The following is a 26,194-nucleotide window of genomic DNA, read 5'->3' on the forward strand; positions in this document are numbered from 1 at the left end:
TAGCCCCTGCCCCACCATGCAGTAAAGCCCTTGCGCAGTGGGTGACCCGGCCTCTTGGCAGCAGATAAGCTACTTAGCAATGAGGATTCCCTTCTCAAGGGGTAGGTCTATGAGACCAGCATGTATCCAGATGGGCACCACATTCATGCGATTTAATTATGCATGCAAATATTCCCCTTCTTTGACATGAATATGTTAAAGGTGAAAGGTTAATATGGTGATGAGAAGAAAAACCACTGTGGAATGAGAATGCTTTTGATATCTCTTTAAGGAAAATAATGATTAAGCTCTCCCTCACAAGACTATAACTGTATTAACATATAGCCAAAAGGCCGCTGGGAGGAACCTCAAAAACCTAGAATGGTGCAAGGTACATACCTTCTATCCATCAGGTCCTATGAGTGAAAAATTGAGCAGATTCACTGGTTACTCAAATATTTGCAACCACACTGCAACTGGATCCCTCGGAAAATAAAGCATCTTCTCAGAGTCGTCATCATCAAATCGTATTTACCAGCGGCCTCTCCGTTTGTGCCCCAAGTATGTGTTACCGATTAGGTAACATCTGTAGTCATTTATACCAGAAACAGAAAGAGATGCAGGAATCCAAGAGGAAGGCCTAGGCGTCATTCTTAATTCTTTTGCTCCATATTTGTAAAGGAAGATCTAGAGCCCCTCCAGCACGCCCCCACACCAGATCCACCACCCTGCAGCCCTACCCACTCCCTGCTGCGTCCAGACCCCTCCCTGCCCTAGTCCTGAAGCAGTCCAACAGAAAAGGAATCTACGATGAAGGTGGAGCACGTTAAATTACTGTCAGAGTTCTTGCCTGGTTTCTGGGAACACAAGCCAATACAAATTTTCGTGGCTATATTAACATATGCAGCTATGCGACAGGGAGATGATAATAAAACAAGAGCCCTTTTGAGTCTGGTCTTTTGAATCCCAGGCCTTGGAGAAAGCTGGGTCAAAAAAGCAAAAAGGGTAGCCTGAAGCTTGAGGGCTAAAAAGGGAGGTGCAGAGGCCCTGGCCTTGAGGGTGTGAGCTGGAACAGCTCCCATATGGGGCGGGGGAAAGCAGCAGGAGCCATTCAGGTGTATGGTTTTGAGGATTTGTAAAGGTCATGTGGAATTACAAAACAAACAGAAGGGTGCTTACTGGCCAGAGCGGGTGTAACACCAGGTATGGCCAGAGAGCCTGTTGGAATAAGTTCCTCTTTGTAGCTGAGAAAGAACCAAGTTCCAGGGCGGCTGCATCCAGCTACTTCTGAGTCTGACCTGCTTAAATGGTCAGGTTAACAATACTGCTGTCTAGCCTCTGAGCTTAACAAGATCTAGAGCTTCAAGAGAAGGTTTCTCTGGGTATAGAAATATGTTGTTTTTACCTAATTAAAGTGATCTGTTCCCTGTTTGTATAACATATAGATTTGGTACTCCCAATATCTCCAATTCTCACTGAGTTTTCAAGGGCTAAAAAAAGTCTAATTCTTATTTATATTTCATTGTCCCCCAGCCATGGGATATATATATATATATATATAATTGCTCACGGTGTGTATGGCAATGAGGAAAGTGATCCAGCCATTAGTTGTAGGCCCATTGCTGGTCACATTCACTATAAGTCATTTAAAAAGTTGACATATAAATATTCTTTGCCATCAGACATATAAAGAATGCTACAGCAAATACGGGAGTCAGAAGGGTCCACTCCACTGAGGTATTATTCAATAAATTTGGTTTCACAGGCTTTATATCTCTGAAAATTAAATAGCACTATGTGAATATGAGACAGACTTTCCTTTTAATATTAAACAAGTCTGCATTTTTTACTTAATTTTTGGATTTATGGAAAATGTGATAGGGCTCACAAGCAACAAAAGAAAAACAGAGATAAAATGGACCTCATCAAAATTAAAAACGTTCATGCTGCAAATAATATCATTAAGAAAACGAAGGACAACTGGCAGAACTGGGAGGAAATATTTGCAAATCATGGATCTGAGAAGAGACTTCTGTCCAGAATACATAAGAAACTTTAAACACTCAAGAATAAAAACAAATAACCCAATTTAAAAAGTAAGAAAATAACTTGAATAGACACTTCTCCAAAGAGGATATACAGATGGCCAATAAGCACATGAAAATATGCTCAACATCATTAGTCATCAGGGAAATGCAAATCAAAACTATAATGAAACACTAGTTTACACTCTTAAGATGGTTATAATAAAAAAAAGACAGACAAAACCAAGTTTTTGCAAGGATGTGGAGAAATTGAGACCCTCATCCACTGCTGGTGGGGATGTGAAATGGTGCAGCTACTTTGGAAAACCACGTGTCAGTTCCTTAAAATGTTAAACACAGAGTTAGCATTTGACTCAGCAATTCCATTCCTAGGTATATACCCAAGAGAATTAAAAACCTAAGCCCACACAAAAACTTGCACATTAATGTTCATAGTAGCAGAAAATGGCAAACAATCCAAATGTCTTCATAAACGAAAATGTGGTATATCCATACAATGGAATATCATAAAAATTGAAAATGAATAAAGCCATAAAAATGAAGTACTGATTTATGTTACAACATAGAAAAACCTTGAAAATATTATGCTAAGTGATAGAAGCCAGACACAAAACACTGCATATTGTATGATTTCATTCATATGAAAAGTCCAGAATGGACAAACCTATTGAAACAGTAGATTCATGGTTGCCTGGGTTGGGGGTGGGGGTGGTGGGGATAGAGAGTGACTGCTGCTCATGGGCTCGACATTTTTGGGAGCAATGAAAATTTTCTGGAATTCGATGTAGTGATGGTTGCACAACTCTGTTGGATATACTAAATATCATTGAATTGTGTACTTTGAATGGGTAAATTTTATGGTATGTGAATTATATTTTAATAAAGATGGGCCAGGCGCAGTGGCTCACCCCTGTAATCCTAGCACTTTGGGAGGCTGAGGCGGGCAGATTGTCTGAGCTCAGATGTTCGAGACCAGCCTAGTCAACATGGTGAAACCCCATCTCTACTAAAATACAAAAAATCAGCCGGGCGCAGTGGCAGGCACCTGTAATCCCAGCTGCTCAGGAGGCTGAGGCATAGAATTGCTTGAACCCAGGAACCCACTGCATTCCAGCCTGCGCAACAGGGTGAAACTCTGTCTCTCTCATACACACCCCGCCCCCACCACACACACACATACACACACAGTTTTTAAAATGAGATGGTACATTTAAATCAGTCTAGAAATGCCCTCTAAAACATAAAATATATAAATTCTGGCCAGGCATAGTTGCTCACACCTGTAATCCCAGTACTTTGTGAGTAGCTCATACCTCCCAGTCCTCCCAAGTTGGGAGGACTGCTTGAGGCCAGGAGTTCAAGACCAGCCTGGGCAACATAGTAGACCTTGTCTCTACAAAAAAAAAAAAAAAAAAAAAAAATTAGCTGAGTGTGATGATGCACATCTGTAGTTCTAGCTACTCTGGAGCCTGAGGTGGGAGGATCGCTTGAGCCTAGGAGTTCAAGGTTACAGTGAGCTATGATCACACCATTGCACTCCAGCCTGGGTGACTGAGCAAGACCCTGTCTCTAAAAAAATAATAAAATAAAATACATAAATTCTAGAAAAGCAGAATACTGGATTCAATAAATTTCTCCAGGGACTCAAAAAAAGTTGAAATGAATATGTGAATTTTTTGATTTTTGGACTTACTAGACTGATTAGATCTACCTGTTCACTTTATAAGTGAACTCTACATTTAGCCTTTTATGGAAGCAGGTAGAATCATAAGGAACTAAGTACAAATTGGCCTCACATCGTCTCTACCACCTAACTAGATAGCTTCCAAGTCTGAAGGAGGCAAATGTGAGAAGGCAGTAACATAAAAATACAACATGTATTTTCCATCCGTATAGATTACTGAAGTCACACTGCTTAGAAAGCTTGCTAGACCATAATTTTCCAAGGGAAAATACCAAATAAGCAAATAAGTTTTTGCTCTGAGAAATTATTAAGCTATATCTCTAATTAACCTCAAATAATTGTTTAGAAGAGTCTCCAACATGGTCTTAGATTACATAGAGGGGAGGTAGAGAAAGGTTTTTCTCCTAAATGAAAGCCAACATTGCTCAGGAATAATCATGAAATTTAACAGCAAAGAACATTGAAAAAAGTAGTATTATCTGAGGCTCACAGCCAACACTATCTTGATTTATTAGGTACATGTGCCCTTCTAAAAAAAGGTTCCCAGATACCATTATTTCATAATAAATTAAAAAGAATCTTCACTGAAGAGAGATGGTTCTTTTTAAAAAGTAAAATGTACATTTAATAGAGCTTTGTTCTCTGTCAGCTTCAACCTAAAGCATTCTTCTCAGATGGATGAAACTTATTTTTCCAATTAACCATTTCCTCAGCACAGTGCTTCTCAAACCTTAGCTGTCAGAATCGCTAGGAGGGCTTGTGAAAACACAGACAGCAGGACTCCCACCCCCAGAGTTTCAACTAGGTCCAGGGTAGGGCTCAAGAATTTGCATCTCTAACTCTTCCTTATCCCCACAAATTTCATGATGATTCTGCTGGTCTAGGGACCACACTTTGAGAAGCACTGCCTTAGCAAATTAGAGAGGTTTTTCTCTCAGACCCTTTCAAGAAGGAAAGATAAACAGCACCGAACACATTTCCACTCAATACTGAAATGACAGCAACCACCATAATTATTCCTGGACCTTTTGTGGTTCGCATGTATTGTTCTATCTTCCTGTTTCGCACCTCACCCTCCTGCTCTCCCTCCCAGCAATCCCACATGGCTAACGGCAGCAGCCACATCTGCCCAACATGCCCTCATTTCTAAATAGAGAAGTTTCCACTCTTGGGTCCCAGTTAAAGCCAAGACACTCAGTTGGGATTTAGGACTGGGATAAAGACATTTCTGTCTGGCTATTCTTTTGAGCAAAACATAAACTCAGAAGCTGCTGGCAATTCCCCCTTTCCATCATGTGGACTGGGTAACAGAAGAAGTCCATCTGTCGGTCCAGAGAGAAGCAGAAATGACGTGAGGAAGGGGGTGGTTCCTGGGTTCCATATGGGCCTCCAGCCTCTGGCTGCAGTGGAAAACCAAGGCCCCACTGCATCTCTGCCCTTGGGATCCATAAGCCAATCCCAAACCTGCATCTTCTACTAAATTCTTCTATCCTGCCAAAACTATCTGAAAAGGGTTTCTGTTATTTATAACCAAAGGGGCCCTAATTACAGCTGCTAATAACGTGAGTTCTTTTCTTCTCCACTTCAGTTCACCGCAGAGATTAAATTCACCTTAAAATGTCATCCTACTCAAGTTTACCTGTTTCTAAATATCTCCTAGCTGAAGCTCCATCTCATTTAGGTGATACCCTAAGCCCATCACTATGTTATGTCAAATCTAGGGCCTGGTTGAATTCCTATACAAGAAGCAATTGTAATTTATATGGTTCTCCAGGACTAGGCAGGAATAAATGAATATAAACCAGAAATGAATATAAATCCACTGGGTGAGCACAGAAATTTTTAAAACCAATAAACTTGTTTAAAATTAAGGTCTAATATGAAGTTTTATTTACCATGTTAGAGAAATGTAAACGTTTAATTTTTCATTAATGTTTCTGCATAACTCCAGCTTTCCAGCTATGTACTTTTTGTGTGTGGAATTCATATTTTTAAATGGCATTCTTATCTACTACTTCTAGGCTCACCCAACCATGCATGATACATTTTATATATGCATTCCCATGGAAACATGTAACTCCCCAAAGAAAGAAGAGGGCATTTATCTTCATCACTTTGCATCTAGCTACTTCTCTTAAAGCAAAACAGAGACAAAACAGACAAAATTTTGTGTCACTTTCAGCATTACATCATATCCGTGATAACACAGCTATCCCATAAGTTTGCAAGGTGACCAGACATTGCAAAACCAGAGTTTAAAGGTACTCTGAATCTCTTACACTATCTAATGTTATATCCTCTATATTGAACACTGAGATTTCGGCCTCCTTGAATGAAGACTTCTGGGAATTATCTTTGGCAACCATATGCTTAGCAAAAAAGTCTGATTATTTTGGCTGCCTTGTGTCACATAACAACAAGTAGTCGCAGACTTCCAGTGCTTTCCTCAGAGTGTGTTGCTTTCTTTATGGCAATCAATTTACTTGGCCCAGCTGTCAGACATTCAACTTCCCAATTAACAACTGGAAATAGAACTCGAACCACAGGAAGGAAGAAAGCTCAGATTTTCCCCAATGCACACTTAATGAAAAATTGAGCCTACTCTAGCTCATCTGCGTTTTTCCCATAAAACACAAATGTCAATTTGGAAAACAATATACCTACAGAGGTTTCTCCACATAGAAAAGTTCCACATGATATGTGACTGGGCCAGGTGCCAAGTCTTCATCCTTAAGGAGTTAACATAAATTAATTTAAAATTGAAAATGAAGCAGCCAAAATTGTGGACTAGTTTCTTCTTATTCATTCAATGAGAAGACTGAAAGGGTCTAAACTATAGGTCACCACTTCTAACCTCAAGGAAATAAGTAACAGGGAAGAAAATTCCTTTTATTCCACATCTTAGCTACTCCTTGGGTCAAAACTAAAACAAGGAAAAGTATGCCTCATTCTTGCATAACTAAGTATCCTCACCCAACTCTTCCTGACCAAAAAGATTTTCCCAAGCATATGGGAAGACTACAAATGAAAACAAGCAAGGCAGGAAGCAATAGGAACTCCTGTTCACAAGAACAGCTACAACAAAGCTTTGGGGGTATCAGCCAAGGCAAACTGGTGGTGTAGCCCTGACCAACTACACAGACGTTTTGGGAAATGAATTATTACTCTTGTCTATAGAGCAACAGAAGTGATCATGGCAAAGGGTATCTGAAGACACAAGTCCTTTACTTGGATGTCTTTCAGGGCATGAACTGTGAAATTGTTAAAATTACAATTTGAGGAAAGAACACACAAAGTTTTTTCCTAACATCTTCATTCTTGCAAGAGCACTGTTCTATCAGTGATTAGAAACTCTAATATCCACTTTAAACCTAATTAAGGGTGAGTCTTCTTTACCTTGTGGCTTAGGAATGAAATGATATTTGCTTTTAAGTCACATGCCTATTGTTATGACTAAAAAACTTCTTCCCAGTTTACCTGACCATGGCCACTAGAGTATGGCAGTACTAAGTTCCAAGTGCAAATCACATGAATGGATTCCACTGCCCTGGATTACTTCTGACTAGACCACCGCATCTAAGGGTCAGGACTGTGATGCATATCTCTTTGACCTAAGTCTTTTGCACACAGAATGCTGAGGATTTGAGGATTTTTTTTTCAGGGCAAAAATAATTGTTGTCAGTCTTCAAACAAGTTTTCATTTCCACATCACGAAGCAGGGGCAGATGCCCTTTGGAAACAGGACGTCATCCATTCAACTATTGCTGAACCCCATAGCACATGTGCTCAACCAAAGGCAACATATACATTTAGAAGGACCACTGCTGTCCACAAATATCTTTCACTGTTCATGGCTGTTAGACATATTCTGTTTGGGGGATATCATTATTATCTACAAAATGATTCCACACTTGTGTCTCAAATCTCATCATGCAAAAGGATTAAGATAAAATATTTTTCCTTAAAGAACATCACTCTTGAAATCTCATTTTTTGCATATTATCTTTTGGTGCTACCCGAGTCTCTTCTGCTTACAACACCTGCTGCACAGCAAACTCTGAACTAGAAATATTATATACTGGAATCTGACCATAAGGAGGGAGACAGGGGTCACTGTTGGTTAAGACTTCAAGTCACTGGAATGTGAAAGTGTATGCTATGGGGGAAGAATCAGAGCTGTGTGACCTCTTTGAATTTATCAGAAAACAACAAATGGATTACTCTGCATCATTTAACACAGGAAGGAGAGTTCAAATATACAAAAAATGTGTTCACTTGAACATCCTTTATAAAAATATTCAGCTTTTATAATAGCAAATAGTACAATCTTACTAGACCTCTCATCTGCATAGGAGGTACTGCACTATCTCTGCAAAGTTTAGGAAGACGGAGCTATGATAAGAATGTAATGATTGCATTATGCTTTATTTATAACAAATCATGTTACCTTGAACTTCCAATGTGCTTTGAATTAACATCAAAGAAAAGAATTTTTAACCCCACCAACTGGTAAGTACAGGAATTTCAACTGTTCTGATATAACGACTAAGTAAATCACTGTTAATTTCTTACTTTCCAACCCACTAGTCAACCAGAAACACAGTCAGAACTGCTGATGAAATTACAGGTCTTAAAGGAGTCTCTCTAATGCATTTCTTGCTTTCATTCTCCAAGCACAGCAAGTTCCAAACTAAAAACAGCTTTTGATTCATATTAGCATTTTAAATATCGTTTCTAAAAATTCTGCTTAAGAGGTAATGAACTAAGGATGGGATATGACTCGACAAGTATTATTATTGATATTACCTTTTTTTTCCATGTTCTGAAAGTCCTATCTTTGAATTGAAAAGACATTATGTTTTTACCTGTTTCAGAGAGGACAGGGCAGATAGGAGATGACGTGGAAGAAAATCCAGACTATATGAATTTCAAATTATAAGCTATTTTCCCTACATTTAATACGCTGAGATTACATTTAGATGCTAGTAAAGAATGATTCATTAATCCTAAGAACAGATTAATTATTGTAATATTCCATTATAAAATTCTCTATCCATAAAATCTCTTATTGCCACTCTATTGGTAATTACTTCAAGTGCCATCTCAAATGCTTATGAAGTTAAGAAAAATATTTGTAATGGTGCTTAAAGAGTGTAGTATAAATACACACAAAATGCCAGGTCCTCTATTAGGAAAGAATAGATATTTTGATCAATTAGCAGAAGACCTTTGAACACCATTACAACCCATTTAAAATTATGGCCTATATCACCTTAGAAAGCAGCAGTGGTTTCCAACAATTTGCAGTGATAGTCAGGAAAAGGTTGTATTTAATAAGATAGGTACACAGCTAATATACACAAACAAACTCACACACCACACAGGAATTTAAGCCAAGTAATCTGATCGTTCTTTGAATTCACAGCAATAATGCGATATTGCTGCCATTGGGTTAATTATAACCCGTGCAGGAAGCAGTCCAGTTGGCCTGCAAGTGAAACTATCAGAATGTGAATATTTTAGAATAAATCAAGTACCTGAGAGTTTCATGAGAAGTTCAGAGGCTGCTTTGACTGACACATCCCGCCTTAGCACACTTCCCTTCCCTTCCTGGGGCTTTAGTGCATCCTCAGAGACGCCTGGGGCTGACACTTCAGATTCCGGGCTGAACACATAGCTGGACCGAGGCAAAGTCGTGCTTAGGGACTCCCCTTCCTTAGGCTCCTCTTTCACTTTAAAATTAAGATTCATGGGCTCCTTCTGATTTGCAGCTGTCAAAAGAAAAAAAGGGATTATATATACATAAAAGGCCACTCCCCTCCTTAGCTGCCCTGGTACTTCACGAAGTATGGAATGCACAATCACACTGTGCTAACAACCGGAGGGATCACAACCTCATCAGAACAGGCTGGGCCCTGGGCAGAACCACACCATACACTCCATGGGCCTACAACTCTGAGGAGTGTGGGCTTCTGAATCTTTTGAACCTATAATATTTTAAGAAGTGCTACCTCTACAAAGTTTCTGGGCATTTTCTCTTTGGTTTCCCTAGACGTCTTGTTTCCTGTGTATGCCACTGCCTCCCTGACTTATTAGCACTCTCCCCACCTAATCCTATTATGAAATAATGCTTTCAGGCAATTATTCTGCCATAAGATATTGAATACAAACATGAGTCAGAGGCAGTACCCAAAGCAAAAACCTGGGGTGCAATGGTAAGGTGAGGATGGAGAATTTGCCAAACAGAAAAGCTCAGACTAGAGATAGACCACTCTTGCCTCATTATAAGACGACACTACTGATCCATAAACAGTGGGGCATTTACTTAGCACTGTTCTTCTGATTATGGTGATAAATCCATGTCTGTAGCCCAAGTCATCACTGAGTCCAAAATGGCCTTTTTTTTTTTTTAAAGAACAGTTTTTATTTCGGAATAATTTTAGATTTACAGAGAAGTTGCAAAGATGGTTCCAAGAGTTCCCATATATCCTTCACCCAGAATTCCCTAATGTTAGCATCTTACATAACCATGGTACATTTGTCAGAACTAAGAAATTCACATTACTATGAGCTAAACTCTAGATTTTATTCAGATTTCACCAGTTTTTCCACTAATGTCCTTTTCCCATTTTTAGCATGGTTGGTTGCTGTGGAGTGTGTGGTCAGGATAGAGCTAACTGGCCTATTATGGGATGGATTCTGTGGCTCAGCCACACTGTACCAGGCCTTCCCTACTGGGCTACATACTACCCAGGAAAGACCACAAAGGAAGAGACAAGCACCCTGTTCCTACTACTCTTCACTTTCACAGGCATCTCACTCCCTTTAAGAGTCCATGAGGTAGGAACTTAGGATTGATTACATTGATTGTGTCCATCTTTTGAGAAAGAGGATCTCATCCTAATACAGGATTCTTAGAAACACTTATTAGAATGAGCCTTAAGTCCATTCCATCTTAACAGACAAAAAGATAAAAATAAATCCCCAAAGCAAACATCTATCACCCCTTGCCTACCACCTACTCCAAGCCAATACTCAAGCACAAAGTCTGTTTTCCATCTCATACCCCTGTAAGAATATGCATTCTGGAATCACAAGTTCACACAGACCAGCATATTTGGAAACTGAACCCCAGAAGCCCAAACAACTATCTGGAAGTTTCACTACCAGAAAGATGCAGAGCTGGGACCAGAACCTAAGTCCATGGGCTTCCCCTGCTGTGTCCCTTACCTGCCTCCACCGCACCACCTCCACTTCTGGTCTCTGTATTGTAACAAAACTTGAAAATACTTGACCTTCCAATCGGCTCAAATACTACCTGCTCAGTGAGGTCTACTCTGACCATCCTGTTCAAAACTGTAATCACCACCTTCACAGTCCTCTTAACCTCTCTTACCCTGATCTAACTTTCATTTTTCCCTCCAAATACTTATTACCTAATAACCTACTGTTATGGACTCAATTGTGTCCCTTCATATGTTGAAGCCCTAACCTGCCAGTGTAGAATATACCTGGAGGTAGGACCTCGAAGGAGGTAATTAAGGTTAAATGAGGTCATAAGAGTGGAGCCCTAATGCATTGTGACTGGTTCCATTAAAGAACCAGAAGAATAAGAAGAGAGAGAGAGAGAGAGACACCAGGGATGCACGCACACAGAGGAAAGTCTGCACGAGGACACAGTGAGAAGGCGGCCGTCTGCAAGACAAGGAGAGAGGCCTCAGGAGAAACCAAACCTGCTGACACCTTGATATTAGGCTTCCAGCCTCCAGAACAGAGAAATAAATCTGTTATTTAAGTCATCCAGTCTGTGGCATTTTGTTATGCAGTATTTAGTTTAACAGACTAATCACATGCTATATGGTTTTTAAAATTTATTATGTTAACAATTTATGGCTGGGTGCGGTGGCTCATGCTTGTAATCCCAGCACTTTGGGAGGCTGAAGCAGGCAGACCACTTGAGGTCAGGAGTTTGAGACCAGCCTGGCCAACATGGTGAAACCCCATCTCTACTAAAAATACAAATAAGCCAGACGTGGTGGCATGCACCTGTAATCCCAGCTACTCGGGAGACTGAGGTAGGAGAATCGCTTGAACCCAGGCGGCAGAGGTTGTGGTGAGCCAAGATCATGCCACTGCACACCAGCCTGGGTGACGGAGCGAGATTCTGTCTCAAAAAACAAAAAACAAAAACAAACAAAAAAAACAAGGTAGGCTTCGTGAAGGCAACAATTTTTTTTTCTTTTCTTTTTTTTTTTTTTGTTTGAGATGCTTTGTCACCCAGGCTGGAGTGCAGTGGCACAATCTCGGCTCACCACAACCTCTGCCTCCTGGGTTCAAGCAATTCTCCTGCCTCAGCCTCTCAAGTAGCTAGGACTACAGGCGCCCGCCACCACGCCCAGCTAATTTTTTGTATTTTTAGTAGAGATGGGGTTTTACCATGTTAGCCAGGATGGTCTCGGCTTCCTGACCTCGTGATCCACCCGCTTCGGCCTCCCAAAGTGCTGGGATTATAGGCGTGAGCCAACACGCCTGGCCCAACAATTTTTGTTTTAACACTGATGTGTCTCAAGTGCCCTGAATAGTGCCTGGTACATAGTTAGTGATCAATACATATTTGTTGAATGAGTAAAATGTGTTGCTCCAAATTAGTGGCATCCAATGGCGTTCCAATATTATCTGAAGTTAACAAGAACTAAGACCTCCAAAATATCCCACCAAAAGCAATCAGAAGTGCTTTCCCTGGATTTAATAATTAGATGGGAGATAAGACCTTTGGAGTAAAGTTAAAGGCCTTTCTACCTAGACCACAGCATTACTGAAATATCTAATCATCACTTGAACTAGAGCATTACTAAAGGAGGAGTCCAGAAAAATCTCAAGGAAAGTGCTTAAAATCTAGCCCTTTGGGGACAATGCCATATGAATCTGAATCAAAGGGAGCAATAATGGTCTACAGAGCAATCCTCAAATATGTACTTCCAACGTCTACCAGGAAGGTTGCTCCTAAGAGGACTTGGTTTATCTAGCACATTTCTCCCCTTTGCACCTTTCCCCTACTTCTTGGGGGATTTTGCTGGTCACCCTTCTAAAGCTTGCTCTCTCCCAACACCATTCTCCCAGAACCCTTTATAAAGTCTTTTCCAAGGGCACCCTAGTTCATCACGACAGAGTAATTAAATAGGGTGTTTATTAAGTCTGTGTCTTTGATTCTTTGAGGAAGAACAATTTAAAGTGAATGGTTAAGTATTTTTAAAATGCTTCATTGCTGCATCTTTTATTTAAAAACACTTTAAAATTCTAAGATGAAGCTAAGAAAGAGATGAAAAAAAAAAAAAAAAAACTATTGAGGCCCCAGAAGCAAATCCCAACTTCTAGAGATCGTTAAGCAGATGCTTCCTGCACATGTAAGTGGTTTCTAGAAGCATTAGTCAGAGTATATGCTATAAGAGACTTAGGGGGAAAAAAGTAAAGATATTTAGCATTGCTAGCACAACCTGGATTTAATAGAACTTCAAAAAGACACTTTAAAAGGCAATAGGCAAGCTGTATATTGCTGGATTATACATTTGCAAGGCACTACATACCTGGTTTTCATTCTGACAATACAGAGAATAACAGAAAATGTTATTTTCTGAGGAAATGTAAATATAGCTAATGACATATCAGAAGAGCATGTGGAAATCACTCATTTGCCCAAGTTTTAATTTCCCAAACATTTGGGTCTCAATAGAAGACATAAAAATAGAAATATGTAGGCTAACCTGCTTTTTTCAATGACCAAAAATATTTACATTGAGAACAGTACATAAAGCCTATATTTTAAAATTAATATGACTTAATAATTACTATCTTTTAAATTATCCCACTTTACAAAAAAACCCACATGTGCAGTGAGAGGTGGAATTCAAGATGTTTTCTTTTTCTTTGGGGAAATTGCTAAGAGAAAAGCAACCATTTATGACTCATGACATAGTCTTCACTTTATTCCTACTACTAACACAGAAAGATTTGTGCAGGTGCGGAACTCAACTTGTCAAGGACTTTCACAACACCTGCCTTGACTTCTGTTTATTTATTTGAAAGTTTCTGGATAACTGCACTTTTGATGTGATGAGAAAGCCCTTGGTAATCAAGAGGCCCCCTCTCTCGCTGTTTGTTCCCAGCATCGTAGGACCTGGGCCACGCTGCTGATCAATTACACATACCTCTCAGTTTATGTACTTGATGGAGGTGGACCAACATTTAAAGGAAACAAATCAGCTTTTTTGAGGATTTATGAAGAATTCAAGATAAAGGCAAATGTGGGAAAGGAATGGGAAAGCTGCTGGGATAAGATGATTCCAGTCTTCCAATTCTAGGAAATTACTGTATAACTAGAAAATACTATATATTTTACAATATTTTGTAGTTATATAGTAATTGGGAAAATACTATATAACTTCCCTATTACTAGGGAAAATACTATATAACTTCCTTCTAAAGACCATCATTTGTTTTAACAACGTATACAACTAGCTCTTGAGTAATTACATAGGGATCAAACCTTCCATCAATCACAGGAGACAGATGTTATTACTATCTTCATTTTACAGGTGAGGAAACTAAGGTCCTAAAAAGGTTAAGAAACTGATGCCCCAAATCACAGATCTAATTCACAGAGACACTTGGCTCAGAGTTTCTCACTGGAAATGCGTCCAAACCCCTTCCTTTCTCTCCAAGACACCCAGGTACCTTTAAAAGGGACACTATCCTCAGCAGGTGAACCATGGCTTTGGAAAATAAGTGATGTGGGTGAATTAAGCATTGTTCATGAGAAAGCGAAGGGTGGGTTTTGTCTGAAGAAAAGGGACATTTTCTGGTAGGAAGAAATCCTGTGAAGATTTGACTAGGAGGATGAAGGGAAGGAATCAACTGCAAAATAAATACTTCTATTGGTTCCCTCTGGTGAAGGAAAATGACACCTTTTCTTGAGCTTAATAAGACAGAACTCTCTTTCAGTTCAACGTATGGCAATTTTATAAATGCTGAACTGCTCTGTGAAAAAGCAACCCACTGAGAATTTTATTTACGATCTCACCCTAAACCAAGGCCAAAGACTCTTGAGCCTGGAAGGGACTACAGAGCAATGGTTTTCAAACAGTGTTCCAAGGAACCCTAGGATATGCTTCAGGGGTTCCAACAAATGTTTGTTTTGAATTTAAGTTTTTAAAAAATTATTGTAAAATTAATTAATTTAAAATTTAAGTTCAAAGCGTGCATCATCCACTGCATTATATATAAAACATCAACATACTGGAGACCACTAATATGTTGCCAAGTTGATTCAGTTTTGTGTAGTAGCCCTTGTAATGCAGTTTCTCCCCCTCTCATAGGAGAGCTGCAGTTGTAGTAATGTCATCAATAATGAAGTGGCTGCCTTTGCACTGAGTTTTCAAAGAATTCAGGCCTATGCATCTGTGTTCATATATAATTATAGTCCTACTAGAGCCTACATACATACTTTAAATTAGTGTTTCTCAACCTCCACTCCACTGATATTCTGCACTGGATAATCTGCTGGGAGCAGTTGGGGGTGGGGGACTGTCTTGCACATTGTAGGATGTTTAACAGCATCCTTGGCATCTCTACGCACTAGTAGCCAGGAGTACTTCCCAGTTGTGAAAAAAACAATTTCTCTAGACATTGCCAGCTGTCCCCTGGGCATACCTGCCTTAAATTAAATGCAAGGGTAGATTCAAGTGTATCAAGTGTGTCTGCTTGGTGCAGCTTTTGACCATAGCTAATAGACAGACAAATAGACATATGTAGATATATATGGATAGAGCTAGATCTATCATTTATTGAGCACATAACATGAGCTGGGTAACACACCAAGTATTTACCTGTATTAATTTATCTAATTCTCACAGCCACCCTTTGAGGTAGGCACTAGTATTATCCCCATTTTGCAGATGAGAGATCTCAGACCTAGAGAGATTAAATACATTTCCCAAATAACAGTTAACTGAGTAATAACCAAGTAGTTGACACAGAATTACAGATGGCTTTAGGGCATATTGTGAGTTTTGGATACTGCTTATCTTCCATTTATTATAAGGAATGAGGGCAGTTGCCAAATGTTGTCAACTTTGAAGCAAAAGCTTATACTCTTCTTTAATTGAGGAGATCCTGAAATTACAAGACAAGTTGTTAAAAATCTGTTCCCATTTGCCACTATGTGAAACCGTACTTGTATTTTTTCAAACTGAGATCAGCAAAATAAATTTAGAAATATACTAGATGATCACATTGCTATAGACTGTACTCCCTCATAGCACTGGAGTGTCACATTTTGTGCTCACCAAATAGCAACTTTTTTTCCCCCTAATTGCTTGGCTTTTTAAATATGTAAATGTAATAAATGTGAACTTTTGAAACAAAATGAAAGCCATTACTGTTTTCCACTCCCTTACTTTACAATAAGAACACATAGGCTCAGAGGATTATACAATCTTTTGAAAATCACACAGCTCATTAATGATAGAACCAGAATCAGAGCTTAACTCTCCAGATCACAAGCCGGTGCGGTTCTATCCAACCAAGTTCCCTTGTTAGCAGTGTGTATGTATGTATGTATGAACAGGTTGGGGATCTGGGATTTTTCAGCACTATGATGTGCTTTGGGTAAGAAACTGCCTTCTGAAATCGTAAGAAAAGCCAAGATTTAATTAAATAATAATTAATAACAGTTAAATATGACTTTTAAATGTTAAGCGTATTATATTCAAATGGTATGTTTAGAACATTTGCTAAATATTTTTAAATCTTGCTCTTTAATTTCCCTTAAATCATTTTATAATTAGTGTTTAGTGAAATTTTAGCCATCTCATATTTCTCATTAATCCCCACCTGAGCTAATCCTTGGCCACCCTTCAGTGTCTATGTACCCAAAGTAAGACTGTAAAGATCCCTATGATAGCTATGGCCAAAGGGGAAAAACAGCCTCTGCAGAGGGGTCAAAGGTAACAAAAAGTGAGCAGTGCCTCAAGAATTTTAAAATATATAAAGTTTTCCTGCAAAAACTAAACTACTAAAACCAACCCACAAAGGGCAAAAGTTGCCATCTGCAGTAATCCACTTAACAGACAGGATATCTCCCTCGTCAAAAGCAGGAAGGACAGGTCCTGGAAAACCAATCAAGCCCTAAGTAAATGTGAAAGAAGGCTGTATTTTAAATTCCCACTATTAACACGGCCAAAGAATGAAAGTATGAGCAGCAATGGAGTGGTTTGCCTGGAGACTAGAAGAAAGAAAACCTGAAGATTGGATAATATATTTCCAACCTTTTTCAGGAAAGTCAGGATCCACCTGCCCCAAATGACATCTCCTCTTGACTGCTATACTTGTCATTTTAAATTAATATGCTGACATTCTTGTTTACAGATCAGTTTGTAAATGATTTTTGTCATTGTGGATCACCCAGAGAGTCTGAAGAACTCTGGACTGTGGCAGACCATGAAATGGCTACGATTCCCCCCTCCAAAGGCCCACCTCTTTACAGTGTGACTTTGTAGCTCCTCCCAAGAGGAGGAAAATATACATGCAATTCCATGGTTCCAATTATCAGACCCCAGGAACAACATGAGTAAAGGTAGAAAAATGGAAATGGGAGGGGTATGTTCATGAGCTGGTGAAGACTGTTAACAGTTTTCTTAAGAGAAGTGGAGAGATAGTTACTCAGCAGAAAGGAGCTAGGGCTGAGCATGGTGGCCTGTGCCTGTAAACCCAGCTAATTGGGAGGCTGAGGTGGGAGGATCACCTGAGGTCAGGAGTTCGAGACCAGCCTGGGTGACAGAGTAAGACCTCATCTCGAAAGAAAAAAAAGACAAGACAGGACAGGACAGGACAGGAAAGGAAAGGAAAGGGAGAGAGAGAAAAGAAGGAAGGGAGAGAGAGGAAGGGAGGAAGGGAGAGAGAGGAAGGGAGGAAGGGCGGAAGGAAGGAAAGGAGGAAGGAAGGAAAAGAGCTAGCCAGACAGGAGCATGATCTGATGCAAGAGGTACTGGAAGAAAAGTCCATCAGAAATGCTGGGTGGATGGGTGGGGGCAGTGCTGGGGAGGAAAAGGCATCAGGGAGGGAGCTGGAGGGGCAACTTCTAGGCATGAGGAGCAGGCTGCACATGAAGGGATGGAGTGTAGATGAAAATTTCAGTACAATTTTGAAGACATAAAAAATTTAACTAGATTAGTGACTGAAAGTGCATGCATTCGAAATGATGCCATGGTTTGAAGCCAAGGAAAATAAACAGTGAAGCAGACGGAGGTCAAAAGACAGTTTGCTCAACTGAGAAAAAAAAAATAGGTAATAGCTAATTAAGTAGTCAAGAGCCAACCTTCTGTGGTTACCCAGAGCTGAATCCTTGCTCTGTCCCTTGCAGCCGAAACCTTTAAGTCTCGGCCTCCTTATCTATAACATAGGTTTACTATTACAGACCCTATAGGGCTGTGGTGAAGGTTAAATGAGAAATTACATGATGTGGCTGGCACAGTGCCCAGCTCACTGTAAGCACATTTGATTAATTATAGCTCTTAAAATAATAATAGTAGAAGCAACAACAATAATAACAACAGTAGTAAAAAGAACGGACTTCAAGGAGAATGACACTTCCCTTTGTTTTTACAGATACAATAGGCTTTGGTAAAATTTCCCAGGGGTCTATCAAGATAAAAAATCACTCTGATGGCAATTCTGGAACTAGGTACACTCTATCTAGCAGAGTCAGGAAAGAAAGGTCTGGATTCCAGTCATGACTCTTTTATAGTTATTTACCCCAAGTCTTGGTTTTCTCATCTACATGCTTGTTATGAAATGATGTATTTAGAAATATATGGTATGCTGTGAAGCTCTACAGAAATATCAGTTGGCCCTACTCTTACTGCTCTATTTGTACTAAATAATTCCTGAGATGTCTAAAACTATTAACACAAATTCTAAAGTTGTCTGACATAACAACATCCAGAACATGCTGAAATTCTGGCTAATTCCACAATGCACAAGAAGGGCAGAGAACAGAGCCAAGTTCCTGTTTTGCTGCTTCTTTCTGTAATTTGGGGGTAGAGACAGCCTGGGGAAGAGAATCCTGGAACCACACTGCCTGGATTAGAATCCCAGTTCCTCATGCCTGTGATCCCAGTTCCTCACATCTGTAATCCCAGCACTTTGGGAGGCCGAGGCAGCCAGATCACGAGGTCAGGAGTTCGAGACCAGCCTGGCCAATATGGTGAAACCCCATCTCTACTAAAAATATAAAAATTAGCTGGTCATGGTGGCAGGCACCTTTAGTCCCAGCTACTTGGGAGGCTGAGGCAGGAGAATAGCTTGAACTCGGGAGGCGGATGTTTCAGTGAGCCGAGATCGCATCACTGACTTCAGCCTGGGCGACAGAGCCAGACTCCGTCTAAAAAAAAGAATCTCAGTTCTACCACCTATTCATTGTGCTAACCTCGGCAAGACTCCTAACCTCTCCATTTCTCAGTTTCCTCATCTGTAAAATGGGAATACTTATACCACCTACTATGGCATTGCCACAAGGCTCAAAGGAGTTAGTAAGTATTAAACAAAGTAAAAATAATAAGCAATGAATAACTAGCGTAAGAACTCTGTCCATGCAAGTTTCAGCAACTGTGTGTGTAAGCAATCCAGGCCCCACTTACGTATAATCCTCCAGGCCCTACTTACTTATAATCCTCCAGGCCCCACTTACTTATAATCCTCCAGGTCCCACTTACTTATAGTCCTACCTGCTCCTTTCTTAACTCAGGTCAGTGCTTGTCTCATGAGTGGCAAGTCACTGAAAAATAAGAAAGAGTCACACTCTTCCTCTCATATGAATCACCAAGTTCAATAAAGTCAAGAATTTCAAAAGGGCATTCAAGCCGCTTACACATATAAGGCCCCTAAATGCAGCTGCTCACATGAGGAATTTTAGTCACATGATCAGTGAGTGCCCATCACCAGAAAAGCAAGGCAGGGTTAAAAGGAAGGGCTAAACTAAAAATGCAAAGGGAGGCTGTCAAAAATCACCTGACTGGAGAAGGCATGCCCAGGCGTGGGGAGTGGGAGAGCCCCCTGGCTGTTGGCACTGCCGTCGTAGGGTGTGAATAACACAAGGATGGCATTTACTTGGAAGAAGGCTCATTTGTTGAGATGATTGCCTTTACAGAAAGGCAATCAGAGCCACTGGGCAATGAGGATGACTTAGTTCAATGGGCATCTCCCATCCCTCCTTCTCCAGCAGCACAAACAAAGGTAAAGCAAGATTGGGAGCTGCCATTTATACAAAAACTGTATTGTAAATGCAGAGGCTTAAAATCAGGTGAAATAGATGGAAGTTGTAGAACAAAGGCCAATGGAAAACTACAGTATATGACACAAACACATTAACCTACACCCTACGTTTATATGTGAACACCTTTGCTGTTTAACGGATGAGCTACTAATGAGTCAGAAACAGTTTAGCTTATATCCATTTGTTCATAAACTGTCTCTGTGAGGCTAAAAGTAAGTTAGTGCTTTAAAGAAGTCCATCTCTCCTAGTTAAAATTATTTTGGTCTCAATTTTACGAAATTAATATGATGTGGGAGACAGCACAACAATTTTTGCTGGCTTCCAAATTAAAAATAGTTGAAATGACATATCTTTTATTTTGGAAAACCAGGGACAAAAAGATATTCCCAGCCAACAAGTGAAGTGCCAAGTTTCTGTCAACTGCTTGGTTATAATTTGGAGAGTTAGAATTAAATTTTATATCTTGAAAAGGGTAGTTTTCGGAAAAAGAAATGATGTAAGGCTGTTGCTGCAGGCAACTTTTAATCAGGCTTCTAATAATGACGACCCTCCCAGTTCCTTTATGCTCTGCACTGAATCTTGAGACTTTTTAACTGGAGAAACTCCCCTGTCAGGAGGCCCTACAAGGAAACACCTGGGGCTCCATGAACACAACTCACCCAGGCCACTCCTTCATGTCAACCTTGACCTATAGTGAAAGCCACAGGCCTATCTCATACCACCATGCCCCGTTTCATGGTCTCGGCTGGAGACCACAGGAACAAAACTGCACTGATGAAAACCATAGCTGTACCAAAAAATACTGTACCATGTAACAAGTTTATATTCCACATCAGTGGTCCTCAGCCCTGGCTGCACACTAAAATCATTCTGCACATTAAAATCATTTGAGGATATTAAAGAAAATACCAATGTCTAGGGCCTATCCCAGTGAATCATAATTTCTGGGCCCTGGCATTTTGTGAAAAACTCCCCAGGCAAGGCTAATGTGCAGCCAAGGTTAAGAACTGCTGCTGGCTATGGGCGACAAGGCACAGAATCAGCAGGAACTTAGCTCTCCGCAGTCGGGTGAACACCTTTTCCCTGAACACCCTAGCCACGTGACCACTGGCTCACCTGCCCTGACATGCAATGATTTGCATATGCTTTCTGGCTTCCAGGAAAGAGCTGCTGGAACATACAGGCCTGGAGTCCTCTCAGGTCTGCCTCAGTCTAAACCGTGGGTGAAATCTACAAAATTCATTTTTCTGTCAGCCCTGAAAGCTGCCCATACTATTCCCTGAATCAACTGCGATGCCGGGCCTGGAAGCCTCCGTTTTGCAAGCAGCATTATTTTTGAAGGACCAAGCAGTGTTAAGTGTGGGCTCAGTCAGAAGAATAGCTGATAGTTTGGAGAAGGGATTTTATTTCACAATCATGCAAGTTAAGAAACTTCTAACAGGAATGGGGGTGGGGGGTATTGAGAGTCCATTTAAAACAGTATTCTATCCACTGACTTTTAATCCCACTCGGTTCCATTCAATCATCTTTATGCTTAGTTTTAGTTGAAGGAGCAAGAAAGACTCCCCTTAATAACCAGGCAAGAAAGCATCAAGTGTTTTCTCTCTTTTGGAAACAAGTAGGTGTCTGCACGCTTGAATTTGTCACTGTGCTCCAGTTTTGCAGACAGTGATCTGGCTGGCACAAAGATTCACAGACTCAGTGCCCACAAACAGCTGCACCCTACAGTACCAGCAGGTGCACGGACAGAGCTCAGCGAAAAAATTCAGTGCAAGAACAATGGCGCCGTTATAACGCCAAGGGACAAGGCCCGAGACTAGCCACTACTTCACTACATTTGATGATGGGAAGAGCTAGAAACTCAGCCGCAGCTCCCTGGGATTTGGCCTTTTTGTCCCTAAATCATATCCACAGACACAGCCAGGTAGGGCATCACAGTGAGAGCAGCTATCAAACGTATGGCCAGACCAACCAGAGGGTAAGTAAAATTAAAAAAAAAAAAAAATCGCTCCAGAAAATGTATTCCTTTCCTTTTAACATATCTTCTCCTCTCCTGAGCTGCAGTGCCACAGTCACCAAGTTTACATTTACATCCAAATATGCACACACAAAAAAATTAAGGATGCATCTCACTCCCCAGTGACTTTATAACAGGTTGCTAGGTAACAGTGCATACAAGTCAGGTTTCAGGACCTCCAGTAAGCCACCATAAAATAGCCACATGGGCCTTTTGCATAAATACTGTGTGCATTTGTTATCTGTTTTCTTATGCCAATTATCAGTCAGTAAATATTCTGACTACCAAACCATAAACAACTCCCCATCAATAGCTAACTGAAAACACAGATCACAATATAAGGCTTTGATGCGCAATTCTTCCCCCCAACCTATCAACTGGCTTCTCCCCTCGTGTCTGCTGCTTGCAGTGCTGGCTCTAAGCAGCCTTATCTTATGCTCCCTGAGATTGGGTCTAGAGCTAATTACAGCGTAATGTGAGCACTCAGAGCTGAGCCCAGCAGGAGCCATGCATCATACACAAGTGTTTTATCCAAAGACCAAACCTTCCCTGTTCCCGCTCAACTTCCTCTAGATTTTAAAACATCCCTGGAGTCATGGGGTAAAGGGAGTAACACCTTATTCAGAGTCATTCACCCCTACTCAGATTGCCCCTGTCTGTTAGGTAAGGAGATGTCCCTCTTTCTAAGCTATGTGATGTGAATATGTCATTTGCATTCCTTCCCTGGGGATTGCACTATAAGGGCCCATAAAAGGAGCCCCCTTTGCTATCACGGTGGCAGGGAAGACAATCAAGGAAAAACTAGAGTTCCCCTGGAGGTGAAATCCTAAAGGATCAGAACAGCAAACATGGAATACATGAAAACATGTATTTTCCCCACATGTTCAAAAATTTTTAAATATAAAACTCAAAGTCTCTAAAAATCACATTTTCCCCTAGATTGGAATAGAGGAGGGAGAAGTCGGGGGAGAGAGGTGATGAGGAGCAGAGAAGCCAGTGTTCTTTAGAGCCAGAGTCAGAAACTTGGCCAATTCCAGCATAGGGCCCCCTCACTCTCATTGCCAGTTGGTGTACTTCACTGTTATATTCCCCGCTCTTTGCCTACTTGGTTCATTTCTGGGACATCTCATTTTCCATCCCCTACCTTTCCTCATTTCTTCCAACTAATGTCTCCCACTCCTGAGGAGCAAAGATCTGTGGTAAGGGGGACATTCCAAAAGACCTGACTGAAGTGTCCCTGAGCAAAGGGACTTCAGAGTGGAGCTGAACCTCTACTTCACCTGGCAATGACATTTAGTGAAATGCGACTCACATTCCATTTAAAGGAAGGTGGTGACCAATTATTCTCCATTTAAAAGGGTATTGTCAATCTCCAAAGAGCTGACATGGCATTTGGAAATCATCGTGGGGACTGCCATCTTCACTGAAATACAGAACCAATTCTCCACCGACCTTTCCCCACCCCCTACATCTCCTTTAAAATTTAAAATCATACTCTTAAAAGCGTAATGAGTAGCTGCACAATCCTGCAACACACCTTATCATTCCAAAAGAGAATGACAGGAAAAACAAAGTGCCCTAAGACCTTGATGCCCCTTTTCAACACCACAACTTAAATCAAATATGTTGGGAAAAAATGATAAAAAAAGAAACATCATGTACAATTTGATGGTGATAGAAAGAATGTCAACTAATAAGAATACATCTTTATAATTTATACTCCATCTTTTTTTCCCAAATGGATCAGGGCAGTTTTTTTAAAAAAAGAATTTTTATAAAAAATGTGTTTTTAAATTCCACTTTATATGAGGTCCCTATAGTCAGATTCAAAGACATAAAGTAGTGGCCTCCAGGGCCTGTGGGGGAAGAGGTGAACTGAGAGTTGTTTAATGAGTTTCAGTTTGAGAGAATGAAAAAGTTCTGGAGATGGATGGGGGTCAATAGTTTGCACAACAATGTGAACATACTTAATGTCATTGAACTGTGCACCTAAAATGGTTAAAATGGTAAATTTTATGTTAAATACAGTTTGCCATAATAAAAAAATTTCCCATTAAAAAAACCTGAAAAACGTCTTAAAGATAGTTATCATTTGCTCAAATTTTAGAAGTCTATAATTCCTAATAGTAGTCTTTGTATATATGTCCTTTAAAAATCTTATAAATTAAGACAGTAAAGAACTTGAATAATGCCAAAATGAGGTATTTCATACAAGTCCAGTGCAGAAGAGACATGTTAAACAGGGCCCAATGTCACACAAGCAACTGACACAAGCCTGGCTTACCATGTGACCATTACAGTAAGAACTCACCAAAGGGAAAAAAGCAGAAGGAAATCAACAATCCCTACTGTTTTGAGACCCAAGCCAAAGCAATACTACTTCCAAAGGATTACACACACACAAAGTCGAGGAGAAAATGTATGGAAGTGCAGACTATCCAAATTTAAAGGGACCTTGAAATCATCTAGTTCTACCAGCTTATTTTACAAATGAGAATACTGGTAGACAGAGAGAGAGAGAAAGAGAATACAACCCTATTCAAGTACCTGACAGCTTCATGAGAAAATCAGACGCCATCTTAACAGAGATGTCCTGGCTGAACAATGCTGACGCACTGTTGGCCACATACTCGGAGGGGTCTTTCAGCTTTGTGTGGTTGGCGGGCCTGTCGGCAGCATTCAAAGTAAAGGAGGTGGGCAGGCCGTTATCTTCCTTGGGTTCCTCCTTCACCAGCAAAGGCGAGACGCCAGCCCCTCCCTGGCTAGTCCTCTCTGGAGTGTTAGACGTCATCATGGTCCCCACTAGCTCTGTCCCTCCTCCTTCCCTTTGCTGCCCCAGGCAGGCACTGTCACTGAGGTGGGGAGATCCCTTGACATCTGGGTCTGGGATCTCCTCCTTCACCTTGGCTTCTGTCCTCAGGAAGTGCTGATGGCAACGCATGTGGAGTTTCAGGCTGAAGTGGCGTGAGGAAGTAAAAGGGCACAGCTGGCACTGAAAGGTCTCTCCCCGATCCTGGTGCTGATGAACCTGACGGAGAAGCAAGAAGAATGAGCTAGCCACCGTGCATTTATGGAAAATGCCTTGCTGTAGATCCAGACTATTCATCAATCATTTCCTCACCGTGCAAAGGGCTGGCCTTTGTACTGCAGAGCATTTCACTATGGGGCTCCAGGTAATGAGGCCAATCCCTAAACATAAAGTGGGTCCACATAGGTTAAGAGTCCATTATTAGGGCCATGCTCACAACTGAGGATGCAGCCGGCCAACGGATGCTATTTTGGGTAGCATCCCACTATTCTAGTCATCTGATCTCAGTTGATGTCTTCAGAGAAAATATTATAAACCCAGCACAATCCAAACTTACATAATTACTAGTTGGGGATCAAAAGAGGTAACCTGTCAAGTAATTCCTCTCACAATAATGATACTTTGCATTCATCCAATTTTTTGTTAGTTATGTTCTGCAAACATAATTTCAGTTTTCAAAATGCTGCTCTTAGGTAATTAAGAATGTAGAAAATAATGTCTCCAGGGTATTCCCGTTTCAAAGACAGAGAAATTGAGGCCCCAGAATAAATGGATTGAGCGAAATTACATACAAAAAAAAAAAAAAAAAAAAACAAAGTAGGAGAAAAACCAAGGTCTGACCCTCACCAAGTATTCTGAGCAAGAGGAAACCAATTTTTCCAAACGTGGCTATAATATCATGCTCCAGATTCTGACGTCTGCAATGAAAGAATGCAGACTTTTAAATCCAGTTCCAGTCTTGCATGCACACGATACCTGTAAAAATTGGGAGAAACTTTTTCTTCCTGTCACTACCAAATTTAGTGCTTAAAAAAGTGAGGAAATCATTGCATTGGCCTGAGCCAGGCTTTGAGCTGGCAGGTGCTCATAAGCTTGTAACTTCCCCATTTATCTCTGCCAATGCACTTTAGTGCTGACCTGCTACACTCTGCTATTTCAGGACTGGCCCTCCCTTAAGTAGAAACTGCCAATTGTGTAGATGTGGGCCAAATGATTTGGGGAGCTGTGTGATCTGAACAAACAAGTGAGTGATTGGAACCCAAAAGCAAAACAAAACTGACACCTCCTCTTTTAGGGGTGACCTAAGCAGGACTCGAACCCAGGTCTCACCAAG

The 26,194-nt window shown here is 40.6% G+C and overlaps 1 protein-coding gene across 9 annotated transcripts in view; it reads right to left on the minus strand.

The window, feature by feature from the left end:
- The window catches only part of ZNF827 (zinc finger protein 827), a 182,946-nt gene that overhangs the window by 102,857 nt on the left and 53,895 nt on the right, over nucleotides 1–26,194 (minus strand). For all 9 annotated transcript variants that reach the window (XR_010112043.1, XM_055111878.2, XM_014344757.4 and 6 more), the window contains exons 4-5: nucleotides 24,600–25,080; nucleotides 9,246–9,479 (exon numbers count right to left, since the gene is read on the minus strand). Coding sequence is in view for 8 of the 9 variants with exons in the window: in XM_055111878.2 (XP_054967853.2) it covers nucleotides 9,246–9,479; nucleotides 24,600–25,080 (715 nt within the window). In the remaining variant the exon portion in view is untranslated. The remainder of the gene's footprint in view (nucleotides 1–9,245; nucleotides 9,480–24,599; nucleotides 25,081–26,194) is intronic.

The sequence above is a fragment of the Pan paniscus genome, chromosome 3 (genome assembly GCF_029289425.2).
Source record: "Pan paniscus chromosome 3, NHGRI_mPanPan1-v2.0_pri, whole genome shotgun sequence".
Classification (NCBI taxonomy): Eukaryota; Metazoa; Chordata; class Mammalia; order Primates; family Hominidae; genus Pan; species Pan paniscus.